The 13,145-nt window shown below is 42.2% G+C and overlaps 1 protein-coding gene across 9 annotated transcripts in view; it reads left to right on the top strand.

The window, feature by feature from the left end:
- AKAP13 (A-kinase anchoring protein 13) overlaps positions 1–13,145 on the top strand; it is a 344,813-nt gene that overhangs the window by 302,847 nt on the left and 28,821 nt on the right. For all 9 annotated transcript variants that reach the window (XM_036844174.1, XM_036844173.1, XM_036844172.1 and 6 more), the window contains 3 exons: positions 6,932–6,999; positions 9,171–9,237; positions 12,663–12,798. In XM_036844174.1, the coding sequence (XP_036700069.1) occupies positions 6,932–6,999; positions 9,171–9,237; positions 12,663–12,798 (271 nt within the window). The remainder of the gene's footprint in view (positions 1–6,931; positions 7,000–9,170; positions 9,238–12,662; positions 12,799–13,145) is intronic.

Raw genomic sequence — 13,145 nt, 5'->3', positions numbered from 1 at the left:
ACATTGAGATTATTGTGGATTTATTTTCTGTTGTGTTAGCAGCTTCTGAGTACTTTTGTGGTAGGTTGGTTCTCTTGATTAAAAAAATAAACAAGTAGACCAGCTGCAATCTAAGTAGGAAACATAAGAGTTTAGAATGTGTGTGTTGGTTGGATTCAGCTTTAGATTTTATCCAGGAAGACAGCTCTCTAGGTAGGCAGTTTTCTCGTATTTAGAATTCATTGCTTAGATAGTAAAATACATATAACTGATTAAGGAAAAGAAGTTCGTTTATGGAAAAGGAAGGTGAAAGAGCCGAAGCAATAAAGTCAATTCTTATCCAAACAGAGCACTTTCATTTTGGGTTTTGTTTGTTTGTTCACCAGTGTTCTTCTGAAAACTGCTGCTAGGTGAGCACTTCAGCTAAGATGATTTGGCTCATTTGTGGCTTTCCTCTTGTCCTGTACATCAGCATTGTGGTTATTACACCAACTACCAAGAATATCTTACAAGGCTTTTGTATCTACACTCTATCAGTCCAGACCAGGCAGTGTCTCACACTCCCCAAAGAATTTAAACAAGAAGTTGTGGAAATAATTTTGGAGCGTGTATTTCTAAATTGTTGGTATTTAAATGTTTTTTTTGTTTTCGTTGTTTTGTTTGAGTTTTCTTGGTTAGGGTTGACACACAGTAGGAAGAAGTTGCACCTTTCTCTCCTTAAAGTTAAAAAATTTGCCAACCTTTATCCTTAAGAAGGGTCAGAGAATTTTCCCCAGATGGGTTTTGCTGCTCAGACCTGTCTCTAGGAGGAACTCTTCAGCACATCGCCCACTGGACTGAAGTGGCAGAAGAGCCCTTCCTTCAGGTCCCCAACACAACTCAAGGTGAATCCTTCCCTTAACAGGGAGGCCTGGAATATGCCATGCTGTAATTTCAATTTGGCATGGCCACTCCTCTTACCCTTCCTAATGCTGATTTTCTTAAGCCAGTCTCTCTAACGGGTTGTTTGATTTTTCTGCTGAAAGAGAGTGTATAGTGTATTACAGTTCACCAAAGATCTGGTGGCAGAGGTTAAAAAAAATGCAGCAACAGATAGATGATAGCTCCCAGTCATGTGGGTTTTCCTTCATATCCTTTTGTTTGATGCCTCCTTGTAGCAAGAAGTTGAAGGCTGGGCTGTTTGCTTTTAAGTTCAGAGGAGTCTAATTAAGGGTCAGCTCTGTTGCCATAAACCACTGTGCCAAGACCTTTATGAAGAACTTTAAAGAATGAAAGTATATTGCTTACTGCTATCAGGAAATCTTTTTGAAAAATAAATAAAAGGCCAAATAATTCTTTGATCCCCCTAACAACATGGTATAGTTTGTGGCAGAGAGCTTGAAAGTGTATTAGATTTGTCTTTGATTCTTAAGTTCTCAGTAATTGTCTGTTTTCCAAAACAGAGGTTTTTAACCACACCGACTTTGGCTGATGTCAGTGGGGCCGGAGTTTCTAAATCACCCACGTATACCTCTAAAACCATTGCCGTGAACTGAGTCCAGGACAGCCTGGTAACAAGTAGAGTGGTTTGCAAGTAGGTACTTGAGTAAGTTAAGCAGACATCCATGCAAACTGTTTATCTCTAAGACTTGTGACCATGTTAAGAAAGCATATTAAAATTTTCAGCTGGGTTGTGGGTTTGGGGACATGTCTCAGTTAACTAAAGTGAATCTGTGTGAAAAGTTGTTTACCAGAAGTGCATTTTAACTATTACTTCTGCTTTTATGATTCATCAATTGCAGTTGTCTTTTAAATCTCAAACACTGGCCTGAGAACTTGAATATTGCTAAAATCTGTTTAAAAGTGATTGTACCTTTCCCATTGTTTAATTCTGTATAGGGTGATGGAACTGATGGGGAGGAAAGGAACAGGAAGAATGCAACTTGAGAGCAAGTTCTGTCCACGGTGTACTAGTTGGTCATTTTTGTAGATCAGAATTAGTGGCAAGTTCTCAAGCAAATCCACCACCCTGTGTTGCCCATTCATGCCTAAAATATCGATTTTCATTACAGCAAAGGAGAAAATGCTGTTTTTTAACTGGAATATAAGATAATAAAATCTAGTTGAAAATTGTTTTATATTTGTTTTAAAAGATAAGCAGGGCTTCCCTGGTGGCGCAGTGGTTGAGAATCTGCCTGCCAATGCAGGGGACATGGGTTCGAGCCCTGGTCTGGGAAGATCCCACATGCCGCGGAGCAACTGGGCCCGTGAGCCACAGTTACTGAGTCTGTGCGTCTGGAGCCTGTGCTCCGCAACAAGAGAGGCCGCGATAGTGAGAGGCCCGCGCACCGCGATGAAGAGTGGCCCCCGCTTGCCGCAACTGGAGAAAGCCCTCGCACAGAAACGAAGACCCAACACAGCCATAAATAAATAAAAATAAATAAATTTAAAAAAAAAAAAAAAAGATAAGCAAATGCAGGGAACTTTGAAGGAATTAGAATTTGGGTTTTAAAAAAGAACACACTAATATAAAATAGTACATGGATAACATAACCAACACCTATGTGCCCATTACTCAAGATGAAAAAAAAAGTAACGTTTTGTCATATTACTTCAGATTATTTTTCAGTTTTGAAGAAATCATTATAGTTAAGGTTGAATTCCCCTGTTGCCCTGCCTAATCCCATTCCTCTTCCTTCCTCCCCAAGACAAACACTATCATGAATTCAGTGTGTATGTAGCCAATGTTTTATAACTATCTTATATATAAACAATATTAAAAAATTTTTGTTGTTGTTTTTAGTTTATATAAGTGGTACCATACAGTATATCTCATTCTGTAACTTGCTTTATTCTCCTCAGCATCATATTTGGGGGATCCAGACAGGATATTGAAACACTTGGATCTAGATTATTGACTTCTAACTCTTATATGGTATTTCATTTTTGAATATATCAAATCTGTTCCACTGCTAAGTCATTTGGGTTATTTCCAGTTTCTGTCTGTTACAAACAGTGCCGCAGGGAACATCCTTAATTGTACTTGTGTGTATCAGCAGGCTATATACCAAGAAGGGAATTGCTAATTCATAAAGTGAGCACGTTTTTACCTTTACTAGATGTTGCCAAATTACTTTCCAAAATGTATGTACCGTCCATCGGCAGATGATGCCAGCTCCTGCATCACCATATCCTCACCAGTACCTAGAACTGGCAGACTTTTATTTTGGCCAGTCTGGTTGGACGTGAAATGATATTTCTATGTTGTTTGAGCTGGCATTTCTCTAATTTCTAGAGAGCTTGAGCACCATTTTGTGTTTTTTTGTGAATTGCCTGTTCATAGTCTTTGTATTGTTTTTCTGTTTGGTTCTTTGTCTTACTGTTTTATGAGGAGTTTTAAACATTTTTAAGATGGTGTTGTTGGATGTGGCACTACCTTTAATTCCATTTTGAAATGTGTGCTTTTCTTTGTCCATGATATGAATTCATTAGTTTTCCTCATATTCTTATCACCCATGTTTTAAAGTATATTTTGTTTAAGTAAAATGGAGTGAAGAAGAGGTTCTCCTAGGGTACCTAGGCAAGACTCAGGAGAGGGTAAGGAAGAATGGGATTAAAGAAGATGTATGTGAAAGACAGAGGGAAAAGATGGGGAGGGGAGCTGGAAAGCCTGTGCGTGAGAAAGAGATGATGGATCGACAAGACCACTCCGTGGTCCCAGGCATCTGTGTAGCAGGGGAGGGGAGACATGTACCCTGAGTAAGGATAGTGGGGCCGATGGAGGGGAAACATGTTCTGTCTCACTAGAAGATGAATATACATGTTTGCCTCAACTACTTTGTTATACTTCGTGCTGTGGGTCTAGCAGCTTGGAGCTCACCTGCCCACCTGTCTCCCTCCTTCAGACATCTAGTGCTTACTGTGGGCCGGAGGCTGGGGGTAGGGATATAAAATTTAGAAAGACAGAGTTAGACTCCCTCCAGGAGTTTTCTCTCCAGTGGAAGAGTGTGGCCATCACAGTACAGTACCTTGACAGAGGCAAGCATGGAATACCAGAAGCACAGAGGCGGGGAGTCTTATCTTCCCTGAGAGAGTCAGAGAAGACTTCAGAGAGCTGACTCCTGCCAACCTAGTCAGGGAAGGAAGAGAGGGAAAGGGACACAAGTACAGGAAACAGTTTGTTCAGAGCTCAGAGGTGTGACAACATGGCAAGGGGCTAGAAATGTACACAGCACATGATGGGCTATGTCAAGCTAAGTAAGAAGTTTGGGCTTTATCCTAAAGATGATGGGTAGCCATTAAAAAAGTTTCTGAGAAGTGAGAGGCAAAAAGTTTTGAATACAAATCAATAAAGACGAACGGTCCAGCCCACCTGTTGCCTCTTTGACCCTTTCTGGAAGACCATTGGCTTGTGAGGCTTAAAGTCTTTAGCCAAAGTTCACCAAGTCTAGATCCTGGAATATGAATTACATTGCCTGATGTATAGAAGGGCATAACAGCATTGGCGTCTCAGAGTTATGTGGATTTCTATTTGTGATTCTGCTTTTTTCTCTGAGTAGTAAGATGATTTCTTTATCAAAATGTATCCTTATTTTCAAGTAGCAGAGAACTAGACAATTTAATGAGGGCCAGTGGTTTCCGGTTCCTGAGAAAAATATCCTCAAAATGTTTCCTTTTGCTGATTAGAATGAGTCACTCCCCAGGGGTCTCTTTCTGGCAGAGCCTTCCTTGTGCCCAGAAAGGGATGTTGCTGAGAAACCCTGGCATTAATATTCAATAATACATAACCCTTTTATAACTGCTGACTTCTGGAACAGTTTCATGACTTATGTGGAAATGGTCATGATCACAAACAGTAGAAATTGCAGGGAGCATAGCATCCGTGCAGCTCCCTTGCAGTCTCCTCCTGGAAAAGAAAACAATGGAAATAAGAATAGAGCTGTGACTGAGCTAAAACCTTCCAGGTTTTTTCCTCTTGTTGATTCCCTGAGTGAGCCTTTCCCAGGAGAGTCTCTCCTCATGCTGCCGTTGGTAAATGGATGTCTCTTCTGATTGTTTAACATCAGAAAAATGACCAGACAGTGAATTTCACTTGGGGTGGAGCTAGAAGAGCTTAGCTAGATAGAAGGCTTGGTAGGCCTGAGAGTAAAAGGCCCAGAATACTTCACCCCACCCCACTTCCAGACAAGTTCCCGCTCTGGGCCATCCTGTCAACAAAAGTAGAGTTGCTCCCTATCGCCTCTTTTATGGAAATAGCTTCAGCCGAGATTCCTCCAGTTGGAACTTTCCCTAACCATGCCCTGAAGGATGGGTCTGTCCTAGTGATAATTCAGATGACTAAGTTGAAAACTCTTCTGCAACATGAACCTTATAGAACAATCTAGTGGATTTACTTGGAAAATTATCTCTTTCTTCAAGAGATGTTGCATAAGGAGTCTTATAGGATCACAGAGAAAAGGAACTTGGAGGAAAATGTGGTACTTCCTTTCATTTTATAGGTCTGAGGAAACTGAGACCTATAGAGAAGGAACTTGCATAGGGTAACATTAACTAATCAGGAGAGCCAGGACCTAAATCACATTTAGTGTGATGGTTGTTCTTCTAGTACTCCTTTTAGTGTTGATAAGATATTTGACATACTGTAATCTAGGTTGTGTCAGGGCACTTGGTGTTTGGATAAAATAGACATAAGATCTCAAACAGACGTTTGAGTAGGTGGCATGAGCCAGGTATTATGCTAGGGAGACCTAGTTAAGGATTCGGCAGTAGATGAAGGGACCCTGCCCTAGAGGAGCACTCAGTGGAGGAGAAAACCATAAGATTATCCAACGCATTGTGACTGGTGGTGTTAGGGAAGAGACCTGTGAACCGAGTAGGCATTGAGGAAGGAATGGGGAAAAGCCTCTGGGGTCTGGGGTTCTGGCAGTCTCCATTCTAGTATCCTCGTAATCCGTACGTGGGAACCAGGAGAGCATCCTGGCCCATGATTCGTGGGTTAGCATAGGCAGGACCCGTGGTGCTTCCTGACTCAGCGTGTGGAGCGTTGCCTGCTGGGTGGTATCTGTTGATTTTCTCAGGCAGTCCTTCCCTGGAGAGATGCTCGTCATGGGGTGTCCCCACAGACAGCTCTCTTATTTGTTTTACTTCACCTCTGGCCTCCTGGCACAGTTCTGTTTTATGACTTTATGGCAGCAGTACAAGCTGATGATGACCCTTGTGAGGCACAGAGGGAGGGGTTTTTACATCAGTGGCCCTTGTGGGCCAAGGAGTGAGAAATAAAGAGTTGAAATAAAATCGTGTCCTTGGAGGATTATGGGCTGTGCTTCATCTTGTGGGAAATCTCTGTTCATCATTCAGGAAGTCTCCCACTTTCTCTTGAGTCAGGGCTCCCAGAGGTGCTTTAGGGTGGTTCTGATGACCTTTCTCCTGCGGCTCTTGACTCACTCGGGGTGTTGCAAAAAGTTCAGGGTAGTTAGGTTTCCAAGTCAAAGGACATCAACAGGTAGATTTTCAGATTCACATTCCACCTTTGACACAGCCATACAGGTTTCACAGCCCCTGTTAAGGGGCTGTATTTATGTGTTATTTGTGGGTGTTATTAAATGTATATGTAAATGTCTATATGTATATGTAAATGTATATCATTTATGTATTATTTGTGACTTAGACTTAACATATTGACGGCAGATGCTTTCAGTTTTAGTTTTGTAGCCTCTCAGCTTCCTGCCCGAGAAGTTTCAGATTTCTAGTTTTTATTAATCGGAAATCACATCTGCTCTTGTTTCTCCTCCTCCAAATGGCATCGCATGCCTGCTTCTAGAAGAGGGCTGCAATCTGTAATTTCGGCTAGTCACATTCTGACGTGTGAGTGACTTCACCTGGCAGTCTGTCGGTTGCTGTGGCAGTGGAAAATCAGTCTGGGGGATCTGTTTGCTGTGTATTAATGTCACCTGGGGTTTTGCTCTCTTTTCAGATTGTAGTGCTTTTGTCCACAAAGGCTGTAGAGAAAGTCTGGCCTCCTGTGCAAAGGTCAAAATGAAGGTAAGACATTTTTGGCTAAACCAATAAAATCTTCAGAGTTGGGAGATTTGGGGTTGTAGTTTTTGTTTATTTTCATCATTTGGTACCTACTTTGAGACTAAAATAACCAAAAATGATTTTTCTCTTCTTAACACACTCGGGAATTTGTGGCTTTTGGAAGGTAAAATGCTTTCAGAACTTCTCCATGTTAAATGCACATTTCTCTGTGATTTTAATCTGTGTCGCCGTTGAAGTGGTTTTCTGCTTAACTGTGTCTGCAGACCTACTCTGCCTTTCACACGCCTGGCTTCCTTCTTCAGGACCATGAGGGCAGCAGGTGGAAATCAGGGGCTCTGACACGCTGATGGGCTGGGGAGTGTCAGGGTTACACGGGCCTGTCTGGCAGCACTTTTCTCCACAGGCTCGTGTGGATCACATGACAGGAGCAGGAAGTGTATGATGGTACATGCTCTGAGTATGCAGCTGTGTGATAACAGGCACTGCATATCAGAGCCCTTAAAGAAAGGGTACGGGGCTGGGGGCAGATGGGCGTTTAGGTGGCCTGTGTGGTTTTCAGTGTTGTAGTCACTCATAAATGTCTTTGTTCCTTGTCAGAAGAGTGCTCTCCAGCTCCGTCTACACAAATGCTCAGCATGCTGTGTGCTTCCAGTAACCAAACGCATTTATCTAGCGCAGTGGCCTCAAACTGGAGTGTGCATTAGAATCACCTCGGGGGCTTGTTATAAGATGACACTGGGCCCCACTCCCAGAGTTTCCGATTTGGCGGGTGGGGAGGGGCCAGGAACTTGCCTTTCTAATAAGTTCCCAGGTGATGCTAATGCTGCTAGTCCGAGGACCACACTTTGAGAAGCACTGAACTAGTGTAAAGATGACAGACTTCTGTACCCCAGGTCTTATTCAGTCCATGGGCATAAATCTTGTTTGGCTCATGGAGTAATTTTTTTTTTATTTGAGTTAGTGTATTTATTGAAAAATCGTATTTCACACCAATTTGGATTTCTGATTTCTCCTGAGGAAATAAATGGAAGATCTCACAGCCCTGGTATTTCCCCTTACCCAGCATTCCCAATTCCCACCTTGCTCTTTTTCTTTTTTTCCATAGTACTTATCACCTTCTTAGGGTCTATTTAACACACTGTATTTATTATATTACATTTACTTTTTATGATCTGTACCTTCCCCCCACTAGACTGTAAGCACCAAACTTGCCACGCAGCCTGAAGTCAGGAGTGTTTGATCCATTAATAGCTCCTAAGCACGTAGAACAGCATCTGGCCTGTAGTTCCTTCAATGTTGGAGAGGTGGGTGGTGGGTGATAATCTACTGGGGCTGAGTGGCTGCTGCCCCCTCTAGACAAGATGTACAAGCCCCAGACTGCCACTACCCCCTCCTCCAACTCGCCTCTGTCCTTTGTTACCTGCCTGACCCCACAGGCATTTGAGTTTGTGATCTCTGGTAAGACTGCCGTTACTGTGAATGTGCTACAGAGAAGGAGAATGATAGGGATACAGCATATCCCATAGAAAAGAATGTAACCTGAAAGGGGGAGTTCCATTTTAAATGGACCCTTTTTCACTAATGATTTATCTCAGACTAATTGCTTCAGTCTGTAATTTGTCACACAGTGTCTCTGTTCCATGCTACAACAAAAGTCTTAAAATTAGCACTTTGCCTAAGAATTATTTAACACCTTATAAATGCGAGTCACTGGAGAAATAGAAACAAAAAGGACACAGATGCCGCTCTTAAGGAACCAGCATTCTGGTGGGGAAGATGGACAAGCAGGCGATGACCATAAATAAGGAAAAAACTAGGCGGGGGCGCGTGCAGGATTCTAAGGGGTGCCAGTCGCTGCCTCGGGTGAGGAGAAGAAAGAAGCTAACAGATGGCTCTACCAAGGAGGGATTATCTTGAAGTAGAAGAATGCCGTGCCTGTGAAGGTGGAAAGAGCCTTCCAGGCAGAAGAGACAGCATTTGCAGGATCAGAGTGCTTGGCGGGTCCAGAGGAGAGCCGGAGTGGGTGGCTGTCGCTAGGGCTGGGATGCTGAGGACCATTGGCAGGAACGGAGCGGGGAGGTAGGAGCAGCTGGCTTCCTGCTCTAGGCCTCTTGAAACTTGACAGAAGATAAATTGTAAATGCAGTGCTCACTCAGACTTTCTTTTCCTTTCAGCAGCCCAAAGGGAGCCTTCAAGCGCACGACACATCTTCGCTGCCCACAGTCATTATGAGAAACAAGTGTAAGTAGCTCAGCCCACCTCTCATGATTCCTTTTCGCCTCTCTGGTTCAGGACTTACCCATACTTCTGTAGTATTTATTTGTTATTTTTAAGCAAGATTTGAATACCTATTTTGAATACTTAGAGAAGGTTGCAGTTTCGTTGACCAAAAGCTTAACATTCTACCATCAAACTCTCTGGAAGGTTCTAGAATAGTGTGTGTCTTAGCTTAAAAGGCAGCACCTTAGCCCTGTGTGTCTTGAAATTTCTCTTGCGTGAGTCGACAGTGAAACTTGCTTTTAGCAGCGTTACAGTTGCGTCAGATGAGATCTTGCTTATTAAACTTCTTGACAAACTATGAAGTTATGAAAATAGTTCTTTTTTTCCCAAGGACTTCAGTGGTACACAAATTGGGTAAATCACACCTCTCCCATTCACATCAACCTGTCTTCTCCAGTCTGTGCAAAGCTTCACTTTGGTTTTACTTAATATTTTCCCCTTTTCATTCTTCATTCCCTATCTCATTCCTTTCCCCTCCTCAGCACGCACTGCAGTATATTTAATGTAAACCTCTCTAATCTGCCGTATCTTTAGACATATGTGTACCTCTGGAAATGTCTCTTATGATTTTGTGCATTAAATTTAAATTAGATGATATGACTTGCTTATCCATTCTGCCGGGGTTTTTTCCACTCAATATGGTTTTGAGATCTATGCGTGTTACTATATGTAAGCTATTGTTTCAGATCGCTGTATGGTGTTCTTTCATAAATATATACCACATTTTAATTATCAGTTCCCCCAAAGATGGTTGTCTGAGTTGTTTCCAACTCCTGCCATAAAGATGCAGTCGTGAATATCACCTAAATTTGTTCTATGGGAACCCATGTGAAACTTACGTTCAGGCCGTGTTTTTCAAAATGTAGATCCTGGATCAATTAGAAGTGCCAATTCTTGGGCCCTACCCAGACCTACTACATCAGAGATTCCAGAGGCGGAGCTCAGTGATCTGTGTCTTAGTAGATGCTCCAGGTGATGGTGATGCACACACTCGAGCTTGAGGACCACTGCTCTGTGCCCCACTGCTCTGCGTGCTTCCAGATGGCTCCGGAATGGCTGTAGAGACTGTGCCACCAGGAGGGTGTGGAGTCCCTTTAGAGAGAAGTCCAGTTATTGCCCATCTTTGCATGTAGATTCCTAGAAGAAAAGTTGTGCCAGACTGTCACCCACTTTAACCAATGATCCAACCCATTCCAACACCTTTTACAAGTCTAATCTTCCTTAAACTTTTGTTCTGTGACATTATCCCTTATTTCAGAAACCATTTTTTTCTTTCAAATCAGATAAAATAGCATTTTTCCAAAAAATACCTATTATGTCTGACCCCCACATGTATTCTTATTCCTGTTTTACCTGTTTTATTCCTGAGGTAACGTAGCGGTAAGAGTACAGATTGTGGATTCAAGTTGTATGGGTTTGAGTCCCAGCATCCCACTTAACAGCCGCGTAACCTCGGACGTTTACTAAATCCCCTGTACCTCGTTTTCCTCCTCTGTGAAAGGATGGTAATAGTATCAGCAGGTGGTCATCGGGTTTAAGTGAGATCACACCAATGAAGTACTTGGTGGTAGGCCTCCTTCAGTGTTTGCTTTCACTGCTACCATCACCATCACAAATACGGATGCTGAGGCTCAGAGAGTAGTTAGCAACTTCCCTGAGTGCAGTGGATTGGCTTCAACAAGGGAAAGCTGTTTTCACCCCGCTATGCTGCCTTTTAGATGCAGGTTGTTCTTTCAAATTTTCAGGGCTCTGCATGACATGACTTCGTTCTGCTTCTCCGGCCGTTTCACTGATCCCTTATATACACCCATCTACTTACTTCCTCTTCTGCTTGTTACCTCCCTTTCACATTAATAGAGTGTTTCTGCCTTCCTTCATACGGTTCTCCTCTTCAGAATGTCCTCTTTTTCTGTTGACTTACCCACATCCTACTGTTCTTCAAGAACCGGTGTTTCTTCCTCCATCAGATTTTATCTGCTCAGCAGCTTCCCTTCTGAGACACTGAGGATGTGCTCCAGGCTCTTGAACACTTGAGCATGTTCTCTTCCCTGCCAGTTGCCCTTCTTCCCTGTTGGTGTGGGACCCACATCTTCTAGTTTCCTGTGTGCTTCCTGCAGGAAGGGTCTGGTCATGTTATAGGGTAGCATGTTTCTGGTGTTTATTATATCACCACCTTCTAAATCGAATTTGAATTGGAAATTAATGGTTTTATTAATTGTATTAAGTCAGAAACATCCTGTAATACTGTGAAGCCGTAACAGCTGCCCCAGTCTTAACTTCCTTCAGCTCCTCATGCTCCTGGGGATGGACAGATAATGCAGCAGTTTAGTTAGCTACCAAAGAAAAATAATTTGTTACCCAGATGGCAGTGTGACGACTTTAGCATGAAATTAGAGCTCCAGTTTCCTCTTTGGTCAAGTTCAAGAGAAATATGCAGTATGAGGACAAATTAGCTATGTGACATCAAACACATGTTGCATTTTCCTCATCTGTAAATTAAAGGAATTGGTCAAAACCTGTGTTCTCAGACATTGTACAGAAGGATCGCTTGGGGAGCTGGTAAACGTGTAGACTCCCAGGTCCCACCCGCACAGAACAAGGAGGGCTGGGAATTTGCATATCTAACCAGCCCCTCACACGTTTCTTGGTAGGTCCTCCCAAAGAACACCAGCCTCAGTTACCTCTGAGGCTCCTTTTATCCTTAAAACTCTTTCGGTCTCCTTTTCTCTTACTTTGAATTAGTTTAAATTTTTAAATATATGATACTTTCACACGATTCTTTATCCTCGTCGCCTCATTTCCATCACACCCCACGGGTAAACCACTTTTCTTAGTTTTATATTTATCTTCCTTAAGTTTCTTTATTAAAATAAAGCAAATACCAATTTGGATTATTAATTATGTTTTTAAGACATAAAAGGTGGTCTGTTGCGCACTTTATTCTGCACCTTGATTTTTTTCCCCCTTAATATGTTATCTGCAGATCTGTGTCAGTTCATGGAGAGAGTCCTCATTTTTTTTTAAAGCTTCATAGTATTCACATGTAGGCTGTACCATGATTTATTAACTGATCTTCTTTTGATACTCATTTTGCTTTTACCAAACTTTGCATTGAATAACTTTGGACATATGTCATTTCAAATATAAACAAGTAAATCTTGTAGAATAAACATATCCTAAATGGAATTACTGGATCAAAGATATAGGCATTTACAATTTCAACAGGTAATGCCAAGTTGTCTTGCATAGAGTGTTTGTGCCTATTTACACTCCCAGGGTAAATCTCTTTTAAAGCAGTTTGCTTCAATTTGGCATTCATCCGGTGAGTCAGTGCTGGTGGGCATGTGTCGGTGATACTTCATTTGGTGTCCTTTCATTCTTTACAGCCTCCCAGCCCAAGGAGCGCCCTCGGTCCGCAGTCCTCCTGGCCGATGAAACCACTGCTGCCCCCATGTTTGTTAACAGACGGTCCCAGCAGAGTGTGTCGCTCTCCAAAAGTGTCTCCATTCAGAACATTGCTGGGTGAGTGGGGATGTAAAGCTAGCACAGTTGACATCTAGGTGACAGAGCATAATAATGTATACCATTTGACAAAAAGATTGTTTTAGAAAGAAATGTATAACGTAATGGGTTAGTGCTACAGATGAGTGGGGTGAGGATTACACTTTGATGCACCGTCACGATCGCCATTTTGTAGCAAGGATCCCCTTTAAACACCATTTTTAGGGCAGTTGTCCTCTGCTTTTATACATGATCAGCCCTGCTTTTAAAGAACCTGCCTTCTAAAAGGATGATTTTCAGATCAAAATAAGAAGTGGGAATAGGAAAAAAGATTTAATTCTGAATGTTTGGTTTCAATCACTTGTATT

The sequence above is a fragment of the Balaenoptera musculus genome, chromosome 2 (genome assembly GCF_009873245.2).
Source record: "Balaenoptera musculus isolate JJ_BM4_2016_0621 chromosome 2, mBalMus1.pri.v3, whole genome shotgun sequence".
Classification (NCBI taxonomy): Eukaryota; Metazoa; Chordata; class Mammalia; order Artiodactyla; family Balaenopteridae; genus Balaenoptera; species Balaenoptera musculus.
This window is presented reverse-complemented; position numbering and strand designations above follow the sequence as displayed.